We start from the raw sequence: 18,259 nt of genomic DNA on the forward strand, positions 1-18,259 counted from the left end.
AATCTATCAACTGAACTAGTCATTATGAAGTTGGTAAGGCCTGTTCTTCAGCTGGAGATTCGAGTTGCTCGCATGTGTTCATAATCGCCTCTCTTTTTAACCTACTTTTTTTTAACATTTTGTCCCCAGTTGAACTGTTCTCCCTTGTGATGATTTTTACTGGAGTACATATCATTTCTTGGTGACCACGAATAAGGGTCACGTTGCTTAATCTTTCTAGAAACTATATGATCTCAAATGGAAGGCGAGAAATGTCAAATTAACTTCTTCATATAGATGATAAAAAGAAAGAATTGCAGTACTCGGCCCGTACAAATTTACTGGTTCAGTTTGGAGGAGGATACACACTAAGCTCCTGAATGAGGAAAAAATTGCCAATGGTGAATTTCTGAACATGGAAGTTCAGATGTACACACACACAATTGTGCTATTTTATTTCAGAAGATACAGAGAACACACATTTGAAGGGATTCAAGTCCAGGAGCTCATAGTGAAACTTGAATATGAATGTCTGTAATGAACTAAAATGAGAACCTAGTACAACTGATCACTGTGAACAAGAATGGCCACAATCCAGTTTAGCCTTGTAAATCATTCTCAGTAACTGATTTTAGTGTCCAACAGGAATATCCAAGGTGTTTTCTTCGGGTTCTGAGGTTACTTCCCTTACATCGGATACTTCAAAAGAATGAGGATTGCCCCACTCAGTGTCCCCGACTGTATGGATGTCGACTCCCTCATCATCCAGCTCAACAATGTTCTCCGTAACCGGTATTGGGTCTGTATCACTTACACAAGCCTTATCCACATTATCATCTTCCGCGTGCTTCGAACCAGTAGGGCACAGCTCCGAACTCTCCTCACAAACTTGTATTGTGCTAGTCTCTTGCCTGCAAAGCAAATTTCCGTGATTATTAATTTAATCTCCATTAAATTAAAAATTGAGTTCTGCTCAGCCAAAGTTTGAAAATTCATTACTGGAACAGTTCCTTATGCACTTCCAATGCGTACCAATAAAAATTGAGTGCTTGAATGTCTCTCAAGTGACAAAGTGAATCTTCCATTTTTCAGGATTTTTTTCTTGTAAACTGGAAGAGTTCCTAATGATTTGGCAATATTTATGCTATTTTGAAAAATATTGTCACCTACCCAAAGCACTATAACCTCTCGCAGGGACTAAATGGTTTCACCAATTATACTTCGGCAAACCAAGCGCTGGTTTTTGGAACATAGTATAACAACTGGGTATCAGATGAACCGACTACAACAATTAGGCAATTAGCCTATAGCCATCAGAAATTTTAGCATTCACAACTAAATGGCTAAAAATGATTCAGGTACTGTTCAGTAATAGTATGTGGAAGAGCTTACCATCATGATTGTGAGATCATCTAATTGACCTTTGGTAAGCTTATTTGATGTTGATCCCAATGCTGTCCGCAGGGAAATCTTCATTGCTGCTTCTACTTCCTTGGTTGCTTCAATTGCAGTGGCATTAGCTACAGCCACAACAGTAGCAATTGTGCCTAATTTCGCGGAACCATTCCCACCCAATGAATTCATTGCCTCCTTATGAGCCTGTAGTACCAACTGAGTTGCACTGCATGTAAAACGAGGAAATGTAACTAGGCTTCAAAAGTCTGTAGCTAAAACACCAGTACCCAAAACGAGAAAAGCAAATGTGCACCTCGGTGCATATGCACTCCTTATTCTACAATGTTTATGTGTGCAATAAAAATACAATGAGCCAACTATAAGACATTAGCCAGCTTTCACATTATAGAGCATTAGCTTAATCACATAAGTAAGCATTACATATTTCATTAGTACATTTCAGCAGCCAAGTAGCATTCCAAATTAGAGTGCCAATTGAAGCTCGTCCCATAATATTACAAGCAAATGTTTGTTTGTCCTTTTTGTGGGCACCCAGTTCCTCCTAATTGAAGAGTATTTCCAACACAAGACTATGCATACGGTGGGGTCATTCAACGAACTAACTACGACCTGGAAATTGCCCTAATCATTCAGGCACTGGTAATCAAGGGACAAGTGAACTACTGGAAACATTAGAAAGTAGCATCAACTAGGCAGAATTTTAGCGCTTCTGGTGCTGAAGTTACAAACTTCACACAACAGAATAACAAGGTATCTCAAATTTTCCAACCATGTACAACATCTAAAATCTGTGAACTGTTTACAAGCAAACCAAAATTCAAATTTTAGTTCACTAACATGGGACTTTTAAGTACTTAATTACTTTTAGTTCTGCCAAGACCGACATATACACAAACGTATCAAACAACAACCCACTTCAGAGCAACTAAAAATGCAAAAAATTGTTCATCACCTTTACCATTTAATTGTATTTTGGTCATTCCAGCATGAAAGTAAATAGTTGAGCACTGATGTCAAATTGGTGGTTCAGAAGAAAATAAACAGCAGGACAGCCATAGATCATAAGCTTACTGTAAAGTGGATACCCATGCTCTTGCAGCGCTGGGAGTTTCTGCACAAAGAAAGTACTCCTTTTTCTGTGGAGTCCCAATGTCTAGCACACTAGTCAAAGAAGAAAACAAATGGAATCTAGAAGAAAGGAGAACCTAAACATAATAATAACACAGTAACACAAAGATACCCCTTATGGATACAGAAACAGCATCCATCATATTTTGCCAGTCCACTGCACCAAAAGTTGCACAAGTCATTTTAATTTTTTTTCCACTAGCATACATCTCAAAGTAATAATGGACTAGAATGGATGCAAGATCATACTGGAAGTTCATAAGCGATAATGTCACTGTGCTTGTTGAATCAACACAATTACACCCCTAACATCTGTGTCACTCCTACGAACCCTACATAATCCATAATTTTATACCATGCATTTTGTGTTTCAAATCACTACTTCTTTTCAAAAAAAAAAAAGAAACGGAAAAAAAAAAACTCTGCAGTTACCATACTTGTATTCAATCTTCCCATTTGTAGGATCAAGTGTGACCCACCGCTCATTCCATTTTCTTAGCTGACATTCTAAGTGTAAGACTTATCAATAAAAGAGGGAAGTTTGAGATGCTGGGACACATCATAGTTTGTTATTCTTTTGTGTGTGTTCTTGAAAGCCGTTGACACATCATAGTTAGAGCTGAAAAAGTAGAAGGCAAACAAAAATGACTGATCCAGAACAGGAGCTCTTATTATTTAGCATTTAGCAAGCAACTGAAGTAGTAAGGACACTATGTAATATGTACCACCTCAGACTTCAAACTTTCATATTGTCAGGTAAATTTTCCGGTAATAGTAACTACAGGCTCGCCCAGAAACCTTTACTGTGGCATTGTGGCGCTTAACTACATTAAATTTGACTTGAACCCAGCCACCAGATGAACTACTAATACTTGCTTATCTATCAGTGTGCACGTTTGTTGTGAAATATTGCTCATTGGTTATTTCAACCGAAGAAAACCAAGTGGCCGGATTATGAACTATGCCGCTGGTGTCTAGCAGCCAAGATTAAAGTTCAGGCGTACTGCTGTCAAATATTCTTCTTTTCTTTTAAACTGATATTGCTGGCAAAGGCCCAAAACCTGAATCAAGGAGCGGAAATAGCCGGAGGGGATTCAGTGGAGTTATTGCCGTGTCCGATCGCTTCAAGACAGGGCCCTGGAGGAGTTGGCGAGTGGAGGTAGAGGACAGCTGCCGCCTCACCCGGTCCAAGCTGCTCTGCATCTCCCCCACCGTCTGCGCTCATCACACACAACAGCCAAGCAAGAAAAATCCGGACTTTGGTCAGAGTCCACCTTCAAATGAGATCGAAACGTAAGGAGTTCGACAGGGAAGCTGCACGGCTGGCTGGATCCGAGGAGAAGGGGAGAACAACTCACCGTGCTGCTCCCGTTCGAGGCCATGGCCGCCGGACCAGGGGAAGAAGAGGAACGAGACCGCCTGCGGGATTTGGACTAAACCAAGAGGGGCGAATGGGCGATGTGTGATTTGCGCAACCGTGAAAATTTGTTTATGCGTCTGACATCGGATGGCGGATAACGAGAAGGACATGGACTAAAACCCGTCTTCTCAGTTGCTTTCCGTAACAACTCGTTTCGATCGAACGAAGACTCATTATAATGCTCATTCCGATGCTTCCGGCGGCGAACCGACCGGGGTCACCGCCGCGGGGGCCGAGAAGGCCTCCGGTGACCTTGACCACGAGGGTGGTGCAGTGGACGACAAAGCGGATAGCGGCGCCGGGAACACGGAGGAGGCGACGCAAGAAGTGGCTCCATCTGACAGTGGAGGAAACCCGGTACCGGCGGTGGTGCCGGCTGGGTGCGCCTACGTGGAGTCGGAGGCGATAGGGGTCGCCGCCGAAAGAGAGAAGTCTCAACTCGCCGAGTACTGTTCACATCTAAGTTTTTCCATCCTATATTCTCGGTATAAAATAGCTCTAAAAATTTAAAAAAAATTGTACGTGTTTCACAATTTATGTACAACCTATTTAAATTATATTAAAAAAACCTATGTAAAATTTAAATTAAAATTTAAAAAAACTACTTTATAATTCCGAACAATTGTTAGTCTTAAATAAATTTTTAAAAATCTAAAAAAAATCACTAATATTTTTCTTATGTGATGGAATAATTTCAAAAATTATTTTACAGTCCTAGGTTATATAGTAAAAAAGTGAGTTTCTTTATAATGCTCTATTTTTATCTATTTTTATCATTTTATATGATATTTTTCTTTTAATTCAATTTGAATTCAAATATATACACCCCTCATTGTACCAGAAGTAGTGTTCATAGCTCTATTTTCTACTATTATCTTCTCTATTTTTCACTACTATCTTCTCTGTATAAAACAATGGTCTTTTGTTGCTCCAAAAATTCTAGAACTCCCTGCTAAATTTTTGCAGAATGAAATGAGCACACCAAGCAACAGTTTTCACAGGGAATCTCTGCAGATATCTTAGGTGCGCTGAGTAAAGAGCATCTATTGTAACCTGGCCTATTTTCATTTCCTAATGCATGTTATGTTTAGCAGCGACACGCTATTAGTTATTTTTTAGACGTATCGTACATGCCAAAGTTTGGTCATTATCTATTTATGGTTAAGGTCCATTCGCACAACGATGATAAACCTCATGTCCCATATAATATTTATCAGCGTATGTAACCTCTGTATCGGATTATATGATAATTGTGCTTTAAACTACTATTATTCACAAAATTAGTATTTGCACAATAAACATTTTTGGCTATACGATAATTGAAGCACTTTGTTATACCGTATGGATAGCTATTTGCACAATAAACATTTTCGACCATTCAACATCCACACGTCTCATCGTCTTAGCCTCCGTGTAGCCATAGTTGATATTTTTGAAAGAGTGTGACTTCTTCTATAGGATGTACATTGAGTTCTGACTGTGCCTCATTAAATACATAATATTTCTCAAATTATTAATAAAAATCAAGGGTGTATATGTTTGAATTCAAATTAAATTAAAAGAAGAATATCACATGAAATGGTAAAAATGCATATAAATAAAGTATTATAAAGGAACTCATTTTTTCACTATATAATTTAAGACTGTAAATAATTTTAAAATTTTTACACATGCTTTTTAGGTGAATCTAATTTTTCACCATATAATCTAAGGCTGCAAATAATTTTAGAAATTTTACACAATCTTTTTAGGTGAATCTAATTATAAAAATACATATGTATTATGAAACACGTAAAAAAATTCAAGGATTTTTGAGCTAAAAAAATTACTGTTTTGTACAGAGAATATGGGATGAAAAACTGACATATGAACAGTACTCGGCGCAGGTACTGTTCATCCGAGCGGTAACTGCTCTCAGAGTAGGCGGTAAGAGCTTATCAGAGGTCGTGCTACGGAACGACACGGGACAGAGGGGACGGTAAGTGTCTAACTACCTTTAGAATGCGGTAGGTATCTATTTATATAAATATTTTTATCAACAGTCTATTTATTTAAATGTTAATGTTAAAAATATAAAAAAAACTCTCATTGGCTGTGCGCTGGCATCCGCTGTTGGGAGTTAGGCTGGGCACTTTGGCTAGGCCACCAAAGAAGAGGATATATAGAAAAAAAATTGTATAAAATTTTGAATGTACATTTATACTCTTATGACTCTTATTGGGCCCACTCCTGAATGAAGGGAGGATAAGTTTTCTAGTAGCACATAGAGAAGCACTCTGATATTTGATGGCAAATAAAAAAATTCTCTAGATAGGAGAGCCAACACACCGCCGCCGTCCAAACTTGAAAGTTGAAACCTGCCCGCCGCCGTCGCCTCCCCACAGCCTTCTTCTTTCTTCTCCCTTCCAGCCGTCTTCTCCATCCCAAAAATCTCACATGATCCCTAGGAGCAACTCAAGTTGTAGAGAGACCTGTGGATTTAGTAGTGCGGCGGGCGGGGCGCGACCGGCAGCGGCCGAGCTCGCGGGTCCCATTCCGCCCCAACGCTCCGCCGTCGTCGCCTACCGCCGGTGCTTCCTAGCTGCGTGGAAGGAGGTGCTATATACCACCGGCCATTGGGGCCGCCACCTGTGTCGTACGTGCCTTCCCTGTAAGCGCATGGGTTGGCTCCAGCATCCCATGCAACGCAACTCATCGGCTACTTTTCAACTCGTCTACTGAGATCCCAATCGGCAATGAGAAAAAGGCAAAAATTCTTGCAACAAAATTGCCTTGTGGTATGCTCAAGATTTTGTGTATGATATATAAGAACGCTGGTCATATCGTGCACTGCAATGTTTCTGCCCCATATTTCATCCAAGGATAAGGTACATCGTTTGTTCGAAGGTCATAGTCTTACAGCCATATATTATGCTTCAATGCCGTAAGTATAACCATGTAAACACACAACTACGCCAACCAAAGATCATTACATGAAAATACCACAACTCCGTATTTAGTATGAGCAGTTAATTCTAAATTAGTATGAACGAACTACTACAGCAACAAACAGGCCCATCTCTGTTCTTGTCAGGTAAATTTCTCTATTGAGAACAAAATCTTCTGTCTGTTACAGGAACCACATGAACGCGCATGTGAGCTCAGCTCTCAGCAAAAACAGGCCAAACAACGGCTCCATTGAGAGCACTACCTGTGGGAGACGCCAATGTCCCATGAGAGCAAAACTCTATCAAGGCCTATGTACGTACGTGAGTCAGGAGGTGATGGATGTCGCGGGGAAAAAAAAAAGAGGTATGTACACGGTGCCATCACCAGTCCTAATTGTCAACGTTCTGGATCTCACCCATCATTATACGGTTGCTCACTACGTTGAATCCCAAAACTGCTGCGCTCACCTTCTTCCCCTTCTTCCCCTTCTTCTTCCCTCCACCATCTAGCTCCATCTCCGCGCTCGTGCCTCCTTTGGCTGCAGCAGCAGGGTTTGTGCGCGCTGCACAATCACCCCGTGTACCACGCGTACTGGGAGCTTGGAATGCCATCTCAATCACCTCTGCTGACAGAAAGGCCTTGTGATTGAGGAACTTGTCAATGAACTGATGGTTGCAGTCAAGAGAACCAATGTTCTCCTGAAGGAGCATTTCTGCTTCAACAGTCGATTGCTTTATGCAGAACTCAAGGAAACTTATATCTGAAAGGGGAAAGTAAACCAGAATTAACAATAGTACATCATGAAAACAGAAGATTGACGAGTTTTAACTCAAAGAGCTAAAGACAATTCAATACCAGTTGTTCCAGTTAGCTTGACCCACTCACTCTCACACCAATCCCGGAAGTCCATTGCCTCTGCAGATTACAGTTTTTAGAATGCAAAGATAGACTTTGGAAAGGTGAGTAAAAATCCGCAACAATACCTGTCTGCTTGTTTGCAGCCTCTGCTTTCCCTTTCCCGGACTGATTGGCAGGAGGAGCAGAAGAAAGTGGTAATCTGCCTGCCTGGGACTTTTGACGATTCAATGGAGATTGATCCTTCATCATGGAACTTCGGCTCTGACTTGAAATAGTTGGAAACTCTGACCTGGTTAAGATATTGAGATAAACATAAACATCTTGAGAGAATTCTTCAGTAGAACAGAAAAATAGTTATGCAGAAAAGCTCACAAAACATAAAGGCATGATTTCTGGTCATTAACAGTCAAGCAAAGTACAAGTCGTTTACACTATACCTGATACAAAAATTATAATTCTGTAAAATTAGTCAAGTAAAATATCAGTTCTAGAATCCAATTATATGGCATTGGAGCGAAGGGGAAGAACAATAGCAAAATAAATTCCTTAACTTGAAACATATGCAAACTCTCTATTATCCAAATCCATGTATTTGCCTTTTGTCAGAAGATTGATTGAGAAATAAGAAACTCCAACAAAAATAGCTACTGGAAGGATCTTAAACATACAAGATAAGTGAGTCGACCTTTATTTTTAATTTTCATAGAGATTAGTTCAAAGTTTACTAATGTAGTGTAGAATCTTAGAATTCCATAATAAAGGGTATAATAATATCTTTTAACCAACACAAAAAAAATAATCAATTTAATTGTAAATGGCACTGCAAAGAACATACTTCTGCTTATCTCGTTTCGAGTTCTCAGAAGGGCCCCAAAACAAATCATCTTCAGCACTTGACTTCGAACGACTGGGAGTATTGGAACCAATTTGGACAGGGGCAACTGTCTTTGATGGAGATGATCCAGAAGCTTGCCAGGAAGAAGCATTCCCATGATTCTTTTGGTTGATGGACACCTTTGTTGGAGTTGGCAAGGGTGCTTGTTGCTGAACAGTACCGGCTCTCCTTTCTTGCTCTCTCTGAATATCTCTCAAAGATAAAGGTTTCTGCACCTTTGCAGAGTCATTATACCATGCTGGAGCAGGCACAGAGTTAGCCTGATCGCTCTTCCAAGGAACAAAATCTCCAAACGATGGACCACTTGGCGGAGCCGGCAATATTTCTAACTCCTGTTGTGCTTGCTTAGCTGACTTCCCCTTTTCAGTAGGCATAGAAATAGCTGATGGATCAAAGGAACCAACAGGTGATGGGGCTTTCACAGTAGAACCTTTTGTTTTTGTTGCCTTCTTTTTGCTCTTCTTGTCCTTAGCCTCAATGAAATCATTATCATCAAGAGCAGGAGCATCAGGCTGAGCAACAGCAGGTGACAGAGGAGGAAAAAATGCATCATTGGCATTACCTATGTTCTCATTATCTGCAATGCTTGACCTCACCAAAACTTCTTCTGCCAGCAAATCATGCAACCGGCTTCTCTTATCCCTTTCACCAGCACTTTCCATGCATCCCAATGATTTACTTGCACCCCCGAACTGTTGCTCAGAAGATGTTCCCATGCCACTCCAAGGAATTGAAGGTACTGAAGCTGCTGGCTTAGCATTTTCCATAGCTAATCCTCTTTGTGCACGCCGTTGTTCCTCAGCTTGAATTTCCAGCAGTGATTTAGGCCTGAGTCCCTGGGTAGGTTGTTTCCATGCACGCTGGCTTGCTGCGGTATGAGGATCAGATGATAGAGAATTAAGTTCCGATTCAGCTTTGTTAGTGTCATATTCCTCAGGTAGACCTTTGGGAGGTAAAATCTCATTTTGCACTCTGATAGGAGAACCCCAAAACAGTTCATTTGCATCATCTGGTAAATCATGCTTATTTCCACTGAGATGAGAATTATCAACCTCAGTTTCCTGCCTTGGCTGTTGGGCAGAAATTGTCTTCGACGCTCCTTTGCCACCATCTGCAGCAGCCTGTTTCTTCTTTTGCTTCTTTTTCTTTTCTGCTTTCTTTGTCTCCTGTGTATCAGTAACTTTTACTTCAGTTGCCACAGTTGTCTCAGTGTCAGCAGGGGTATTTTCCGAAGAAAGTTTCATTTCCTGGACCTGTTTAGAAATATTAGATAATACATTTTCTGACTTTGGATCCAGTGGTGGTTCATGTAAATCCTTAGCTTCATTAAAAGCACCGCCTGGGACCTTGGGAGATCCAGAATCCAAAATCTTTTCAGGCATTTCGGTTTTCACTGCTCCAGTGTCCATTTCACAAGATTTAACCTCCTCATTCCAATCTGCAAGTTTTGTCAGCATCGGGTTTACCATAGTTGCTTTCAATTGTGCATCGTCATTGGCAAAGTCATCCAGCATCTGTGGATGAGAATACTGTTCTTTTGAAAGTCCACCCACAGCAGTTTCATGGGGCACCGGCAATGTAGTAACAGAGCTTTGAGATGAACCTGCGCCATCTGTATCTCTCATATTCTTAATTGACTGACTAGGTTGTTGCCCCACCTGCATACCAAGGGAAGGCAACTTCCGATCAACTTCAATAGCCTCTTGCATTCTTTGAAGACCAAGATTCATAGAATCACCAGATGGCACAGAAATATGCTTCGATCCATAAGAATAATCAGGCTGCTGATTGGGATGTCCGTGAGGTACCAAGTGAGAAAGTGGGTGTTGTTGCTGCAACAATAGCTTCTGTTGCTGTTCAAGCTGCAGGTGCTGCTGCAGTTGTTGTTGTTGTTGTTGCTGCTGCTGCTTGAGCAATAACATCTTGTCCAACATAGAGAGTTGAGGCTGAGGTGTCAAAGGTGATTGTGATTGCAACTGTAGTTGTGACAGCAGATACTGCTGCTGAAGCATATGTAAGAGCTGTGGATCTTGAGATATCTCAGTAACTAGCTTCTCAGGTGGCAAATGAGCCAAAGCTGGTCGGTTTTGTGGTATGAAGCTGTGTGGAACACCAATACCAATGTTCTGGGAGTTCTGCAGACCTTGATGCACGTTAAGTGCCCCTTGAGTGAGGTCTACACCATGCATGTTAGCATTAAGATTTCTTGCTTCAGGGTAGTTGGACCATAGCGGTAATCCAGAATTACCAGTAGGTACTTGAGGCTTCTCCTTAGAATGCAGCATGGCAAGCAAATCAACATTCTGAGATTGCAAAGATTGGCGAGATGGATCAGCCATGGGAAGGAGCAATTTAGAATGTAGGATAGATGCTTCTGGGGCCATATCCTTGTTATGTGCTTGTGCTGATGGAATAGCATCTCCTGACCAATAGGGAACAGGGTTTTGCAAAGAATTTTGCCTCTCCAACAGACCTTTCTGCGCCAAAAGATAATTCATGCTGTTCCCACTCTCGCTTCCTTCCAAAGCAATGTTGCCAAAGCTACTACTGCCAAGTTCATTCATACCTGATTCCAAAGAAAACAGTGTCAGGCAAGGAAGTATGCATGACAGGTAGCAAAGAAGGTTAAGACAAATAAAACATGAATTGAAACAAGCACAAATAGAACTCTTGCTAATAGCAAACCTCCAGTTATAGAGATAGTGTCTGCAGAAGGATCGCGCACATTATTAGACATAAGCGACTCCAGAAAACGATTTTGAGCCTCAACTGCAGTATCTTTCCTACTTGGCCCACTGTCAAATATTCCAACACCAGCTGATCCTGCATGCATGCTACTGGAGCTGACAAACTTCCCTGTAGGTGGAGTCTCCGGAACTAGCATATCACTGGGTTTTGCAGTGGCAAACCCTGGTGGTGGCCTTGCCTTTGCTCGTAGGTGAGGCATAACATCCCCAAGCATTAAGAAAGGAGTATCAGGGGGTGCATTCACAACACGAACTAGCAAATCAATACCAAAATAACCAGCCTCAAACCAGCCAATGATGTCGGCACCAGAAAAAGGGCCTTGAACTTGACCTTGTGGATCTTTGTAGTATAAAGAGAGGCTTTCTGGATTTGGATGAGGCTGCACAGGACTGGCAACAGTTTTAGTTTCGTGATTTAGGAAGTTGGGCATTTGCTGACCAAATTCAGCAGATGGTCCAAGCCTATGTTCTCCAATAAATTGAGATCTTTGTGGAACAACATAAGCAGATGTCCCAGGCTGCAATGACTCCCCTCTGGCCGGCAAATCAGTATTCCCAGGAACACCTATTAAAGAACAATATAAGCAGCTTTTAAGGAGGGAACAACAATTTGCAAACTTCAAATTACGTCAAAACTTTGCTACAGGAAACAAAACAAAGGAGACCAGTACTGAATATATCGAAGACAAGTTTCAGCATATCTCCAAATGAATTTACAAACCATTGCATATCGTTTTGAATTATGTTTTCCTATTACATGGCATTCTCGTTTTCCTTTTATATGGAAAGGCCTTACATGTGACTCAAGCTTCTCCTAAAAACAGGAAAAATAAATTGTTTCTAAAATTTCTATAAAAATAACTACTTTGAGGTAACTGATTGTAAACCCAGACAAAGAATAGCACAGAGCCAAATATCAAATTATTGTATTTGAAAGACATGCTCAAGACATGAAGGATTCTCAAGATTATGAAAGGCTGTGTTTGACAAACAATAAACATGCGTATGGATGCAATCCTCTCTATATGATCACATAAGTATGATCAACCATGTAAGATGGAATAAACAACAGAATTGAGTAAAAGGTACCCCTGAGACTTCCAAACGTTTCTCCCTTATAATCTTCCATGCCCCCTGGCTGATCTTCTCTACCAGCTGGAGAAAGTTAGAAGAGCATTCAGTGAGAAACTATATAATATATTTAGATGTTAGTGCGTCGGAACAAAGTAAATAAACTGCTCCTAACCTAAATTTGGTTGTTTTGATGGTACCACATCAGGATTGCTTTTTCCAACAGAACCATCTTTGGAAGCCTGATGGACACCACTGTTTATGATATCTCCTTTGTCAATTGCTTTTAAGATTGCCTACAAATTCAATTCAACAGTGAGATAAGGATTTTGTAGTACCATGAAAATAAGATCCTTCTGAGAAAATAATAGCATGATTACCGCTTCTTCAGCAATAGGAGCAGATAGTGCTAAAGGTTCCAAAGCGTCTTCTTGCATGAACACAGAGACTTCCTCAAAGCAATCAACAGGAATATTAAAGTCAGTGACATCACAACTTCTGTATAAGTCAAGCAGTTTCATCCTACTATATCTGAATGCCGAGCGATCTCCTGATGCACCACCAGGTCTGTCAGAAAGTAGACCAAGATGGAATGGTCGTGAAGATCCACTACTGATCGCACTTGTACCAGATGTGAACTTTACAGGAGAGCTTGAAAAATTTGTACTTCCATTGTCTGGCTTCCCTCTACCATATCCATAAGTAGCAGATGATTTCTGTGGAGCCTGAGAGGGATAATGAGATGAATCTCCCCACCCACGGCCCATAGGATAACTAGATTTGCATGAACGAGAAATATTGTCATCCCTTTCAGTATCCTTTTCATAATTGTTTCCCTCCTTTCCATGTGCTGCATAGCGAGGGAAACCTTTGTCACGGGAAGCATCGCCCTCTTTGCCTGAATCTCCCCACCTATCACGCCAATTTTCAGACTCCTTATCGTTGGAACCCCAACGTGTACTCCACTTGTTCTCACGACGTTGGTCATAGTTGCCTTCCTTATTATTGGAATCACCCCAGCGCTCCTGTGGAGCACGACGACCATCCACAGAATACTTGGAAGAGTCATCTGACCATCTTTCCACTTTGCGTGTATCACCATGTTCCTTGTCCATCTCCCTCCAGCGGCTCCACCGATGGGTTGAATTTGGTTCCCTTTCGTCATCACGCCAGCGGTCACGACGCCCAGTTTTACCATCAAGCACAGAAGCCTTGAAAACATCTTCTTTCTTCACACTGTAGCCCAGGTCTTCACCATTCCCTGATGTCTTCAAAACATCTGAGCGGGTACCCTGTGAAATGGGATCCTGCAACAAACAAATAATCATATAAATCACCACAGCACCATAAACAAGCAAATAACTAAGACAAATATACACCTCACAAAAGCCCTATTACTGCAATCACCATGTATGATATTAATAGTACAACTTCCAGCCGCAAAAGCGTAGCTACTGTACTAGCTCCTTAAGTACTAACCTTGTTTTCTCCCACCTTCATAAGCCACTGAGGAGAAAGGGGTATTTCAGTATCCAGGCCTTGCTTCTCTGCAATAACCAAAAGCTATCGTCAATATGACAGGAAACATGATATACTATCAAAAAATGCATAAGGCTCATAACGCATTATAAACAACTTACTATTACTGAGGTAAGCTTCATCTATTCTAACTGATAGTTGCAATTTATTAAAGAAAAAAATTCTCAATAGTCAGACAAGAGAAACATGCAGGTAATCTTGAAGTATAAATCAGATGAAAGTAACTGGATCAGAGGTTTTTGCAGTGCATTATAAAGTTAAGTGTTTTTTTGCCATGATAATACCATAGATTGCTAATGTAATTCAAATAAGCTTCCAGAGCAACCTATGTAATTTCTGTGCACAAATCAAACAAATGATCAATAAAAGAATCTTCCATAGATGTAGTACCCCCACATAAAACTACATAGAATGCAACATTTCTTAAACCAACAGGGATGGGCGATTTGTTGTCAGCTACATTTTGCAGCCTAAGAATATTAACATGCACATAGCCATTGCCACAATCAGAACTTATGCATGGAGATGGCCATTCATGTGGGCACCCACAACAACAAATCAACACAAAGCAAAGATCGACACACAACAAAAATATTCCTTGCAAGTATTAACAACAAAAATCAAAATTCTATAACTGACTGTAAAGAATCCAGCAAGTCAAATCAGCCGCCCCCAAAATGAAAAACAAAAAAAAAGCCTTACCATTGCATCCAATCCACCCAAATCGAAACCGAACTCACTTAACTACCCAAGCACCACCCTTGACACATCTAAATACCAGGCGCCACCAAGCATCAGTGGTCCAAGCACAAACTGTACACCGGCGACAACAGCACGACAACCCACGGGGGCAACATCATTCAACACCGGCCCAACCTCCCCCCCCCCCCCAAACCCTAGAACCTACGGACCAACCCGAGCAGCGGGGCGGAGCTAGGGTTTCGTGCGGATCGAGAGGGGGGAGGAGGCGGGGGACGAGCGGGGACCTTTGGCGATCTGGGGCGGGGGAGGGGTGTCGACGGCGAGGCGGCGGCGGAGGTCGGCATTGGCGCGGTCAGGGGCGGCGGCCATGTGCGGCGGCGGCGAAAACCCTAGAACTGCTGGTTGGAGGTTTGGGAGCGGAGACGGGAGAGCGAGCGAGAGAGAGGATGGAAGGTGCAGCTTCCGGCCGGATAAAAATCCAGGCGTCCCTGAGGAGGCGGGTGTTTTTCGCCCAAGCCCCTCCTTCTTGTGTAAATTTCTTTTAACTAGCTAAGTGATTGTAGGTGTTGTAACAAAAACACAATCATTTACCACGATAACATCAACTACAAACTTAAAGTATGACAATATATATGTGTCATGAGAGTGACATCGAACGAATACGTCAGGAACGATGTCGTAGTTTAATTTTTGATAGGATCTGAAAAAAGAAGATTATTAGATAATTTCTCTTTTAATTTTTTTTATTTATTTTCACTAGTAAAACCGTCTTATATCCGTAGCCGGTAACGAAGTGGAAGGCTAGATGATAAGGATAAATAGTAAAAGTAAATAAATTATTTAAATTTTAAGAGATTTTATTATACGAGAAGAGAGTAAAAGAAAAGGTAACGTGTGAACGACTCATTTTTATATAATAGAGGTTTAATAGGTTAAAAAATTTCATCCTTAGTAGTAATGTTTTTTTGAGTGCGCTGATATGTTTCCATGTGTTATTTAGTTATGGGCGTCGCTAACCAATTTGTATATGTTGGAAGGTGATATTACAAATTTCTTGTACTCATTTATGGTTGAGATCATGATACATGTGAAGTGACGGTGTATATATAGGATTCTAACAATGTCCATAAAGCCACGTCCGACCAAATAGAAGTTTTTTTAATTCGATCTCCTTACCCAGTCTTCTTTGGAGGCTTTTACAGGGAATATGATCATCTTGCCTGACCAATCACGACCGGTTTTTTAGGTTACAGTAGGAAAACCCCTACTGTATTAGGAAAATCTTTATTAGGAAAAACGAGTCGCACGAGCGACGAATGCACTGTCCAAGCCAACGGCAGGGCGCTCAACCGAGGAAAGAAGAAGATGAAGAAGCCACGCCGTTGACGACGCCGATCTCCGCACGCTCGCCTTCTTCCTCCTCCTAAGGGAGGGGCGAGATCTAGCGCTGCAGCGTTAATTTGCCTTTGTTGCCCAGCTCTTACCGTGGATGCACAAGAAGGCGAGTTGCTTCTCTTCCCCCCGCATCAACTGTTTTTGTTGCTCGATCTTCTCTGAATTCCTACGACCATGCATGGAATTCGTATCTACCATTCTCCGCCGTGCGCCATGGACATAAAAATGCATTGCAAGTTTCTGGATTTGATATGCTTTCCTATTGCAACTCTTTTCTTCTTTTCTCTGATCATTTGATTCTTCAGGCAGATTTCTTACAGCAGCAAAGCAAGCGAAACCACAAGGCAAGTCGTATAGAGCAAGAAGATATTCTGATCTTCCGATCCAACACTTGTCTTCCGGTTCCTTGGCCTCGCCGACCACCACCTCGCTGCCACCGATTCCTTCATCTGCTCTTCCGCGGCCGTCCACGTCACCGGCGACTATGTCCCATGTCTCCTTGCCGTCGCCAACATCGCACGCCACAAGACGACTGTCGACGCCGACCACGCACGGTGGCAGCCATAGACCCCCTCCTCCGCACGAGCAGGGAACAGGAGGCCTCAACGTGACGCCAGTGATCGTTGCCGCTGCCATCGTGGCGGCGCTGCTCCTTGTCGTCCTCGTCGCCGCCTGCACCTGCTGCTGCAGGAGCAAGAAGAGGAAGAAGACGACGCAACAGCAGCCTCACCATGGCATGATGTTCTGCGCGGACTCCTCCGGGTTTGACAATGGCAATGGCATGCCCGCAGGGAACAGCTCGGCGTACTACTACACCAGCGGAGCGAGGCCGCAATGGCAGAACCAGGTGAGCCCGTCGTCGTCGATCAAATGGCACGCCGCGGCGGCGACGCCGGGCATGAAGGCCGCTCTCCACCGGCCCGCACAGCGGGTTACCGCCGCCCCCGCCCCCGCCGATGCCTACAGGGATCGACACGACCGTGTTCAGCTACGAGGAGCTAGCGGCGGCGACAGGCAACTTCTCGGAGGCGAACTTGCTGGGGCAGTGCGGTTTCGGGTACGTGCACCGCGGCGTGCTCCTTGGCGGGACGGAGGTGGCAGTGAAGCAGCTCAAGGCCGGGAGCGGGCAGGGCGAGCGCGAGTTCCAGGCGGAGGTGGACACCATCAGCCGCGTGCACCATTGCCACCTCGTCTCCCTCGTCGGCTACTGCATCGCCGGCGCACGGCGGCTTCTCGTCTACGAGTCCGTGCACAACCAGACCCTCGAGCACCACCTCCACGGTACGTATGCCGTCAGTGCCAACAACTCCGCGCGTGCATTCATCGAGTCACCCACCGCCAAGAACTCGACCACCATGTCAGTGCAAGACTGCTAACGGGGCTGCACCTGCATCGCAGGGAAAGGGTTGCCGGCGATGGAGTGGACGACGCGGTTGCGCATCGCGCTCGGCGCCGCTGAGGGGCTCGCCTACCTGCACGAGGACTGTAAGAGTTACCGATTCCGATGTCCATTTCAGTGACAATTCAGGAGCTGCGCCTGCGCGTGATTGTTCAGAGCTTGTCATGTGAAACTTTTTGTGTGCAATGTGAAGGCGATCCTCGGATCATCCACCGCGACATCAAGTAGGCGAACATTCTCCTGGACAACAACTTCGAGGCAATGGTAAAGCGATCTGATCGGAGCATGCACTTGGAAATTGGTGGAGGAGCTCTGTGTGTTTAGTCCTGAAAGTCGCAACGAAAATAAGCAGCTGATGAACTCTGAAACGCAGGTACTTGGCCCCAAAGTACGCGTCGAGCGGGAAGTTGACGGCAGTGGCGGATAAAAAAAATTTAAAAGGTTGTGTCTGTTATAACATGACATATAACATATCATGTGCGCTATATCACAAGTTCAATAAAATTAATATTCAAATTAAGCAAAATACAATACAATTATTTAGTTTTTTTTTGTGCTTTCGGTTTCCTAAAGAATGACAAAATATCCGTTTGAATCATTTTCCTCTTTATATTTTAGACCTACAAATCAAACTATCGGACTATAAAATGCTTTCAAAATCATGTCAATTTTCATAAAGCACCTATTCAGTAATTCAGTATGACTAACCCTTCTTTTCTATGAGGTAACGACAAACTACTGATAACAGTAGAGAGTAGAAACAACTTGTTCTGAATTTAGAT

General features: G+C 42.6%; 2 protein-coding genes and 1 pseudogene across 3 annotated transcripts; 1 reads left to right on the forward strand and 2 right to left on the reverse strand.

Moving 5' to 3' along the window:
- Positions 1-252: 252 nt before the first annotated feature.
- Positions 253-3,905, reverse strand: LOC133892279 (uncharacterized; annotated as a pseudogene).
- Positions 3,906-7,004: 3,099 nt separating this feature from the next.
- LOC133893564 (protein ESSENTIAL FOR POTEXVIRUS ACCUMULATION 1-like) lies at positions 7,005-15,155 on the reverse strand. 2 transcript variants are annotated; one of them, XM_062334618.1, is made up of 10 exons: positions 14,968-15,155; positions 13,922-13,989; positions 12,823-13,749; positions 12,618-12,738; positions 12,461-12,526; positions 11,310-11,936; positions 8,565-11,190; positions 7,855-8,018; positions 7,727-7,786; positions 7,005-7,631 (listed from the first exon to the last, which is right to left on the reverse strand). In XM_062334618.1, the coding sequence occupies exons 1-10, from the start codon at positions 15,050-15,052 to the stop codon at positions 7,261-7,263; spliced, it is 5,115 nt and encodes a 1,704-aa protein (XP_062190602.1). In that variant the 5' UTR covers positions 15,053-15,155; the 3' UTR covers positions 7,005-7,260. The 2 variants fall into 2 exon arrangements, with proteins under 2 accessions (XP_062190602.1, XP_062190603.1); XM_062334619.1 differs by lacking the exon at positions 14,968-15,155 and adding an exon at positions 14,684-14,888.
- A 1,407-nt stretch (positions 15,156-16,562) lies between these two features.
- Positions 16,563-17,705, forward strand: LOC133892280 (proline-rich receptor-like protein kinase PERK4). The gene is made up of 4 exons (XM_062332965.1): positions 16,563-16,974; positions 17,045-17,359; positions 17,477-17,563; positions 17,671-17,705. The coding sequence occupies exons 1-4, from the start codon at positions 16,563-16,565 to the stop codon at positions 17,703-17,705; spliced, it is 849 nt and encodes a 282-aa protein (XP_062188949.1).
- Positions 17,706-18,259: the final 554 nt, after the last annotated feature.

Source organism: Phragmites australis, chromosome 15 (genome assembly GCF_958298935.1).
Source record: "Phragmites australis chromosome 15, lpPhrAust1.1, whole genome shotgun sequence".
Classification (NCBI taxonomy): Eukaryota; Viridiplantae; Streptophyta; class Magnoliopsida; order Poales; family Poaceae; genus Phragmites; species Phragmites australis.

Coding starts and splice junctions, on each gene's coding strand:
- LOC133893564 (XM_062334618.1), bottom strand. CDS start 15,052: ATGGCCGCCGCCCCTGACCGCGCCAATGCCGACCTCCGCCGCCGCCTC. Junction 13,990..14,967: donor CCCGCCCCAGATCGCCAAAG/GTCCCCGCTCGT, acceptor TGGTTATTGCAG/AGAAGCAAGGCCTGGATACT. Junction 8,019..8,564: donor TCGAAACGAGATAAGCAGAA/GTATGTTCTTTG, acceptor TATCTTAACCAG/GTCAGAGTTTCCAACTATTT.
- LOC133892280 (XM_062332965.1), top strand. CDS start 16,563: ATGTCCCATGTCTCCTTGCCGTCGCCAACATCGCACGCCACAAGACGA. Junction 16,975..17,044: donor CGCCGCGGCGGCGACGCCGG/GCATGAAGGCCG, acceptor CGATGCCTACAG/GGATCGACACGACCGTGTTC. Junction 17,564..17,670: donor CGCCTACCTGCACGAGGACT/GTAAGAGTTACC, acceptor TGCAATGTGAAG/GCGATCCTCGGATCATCCAC.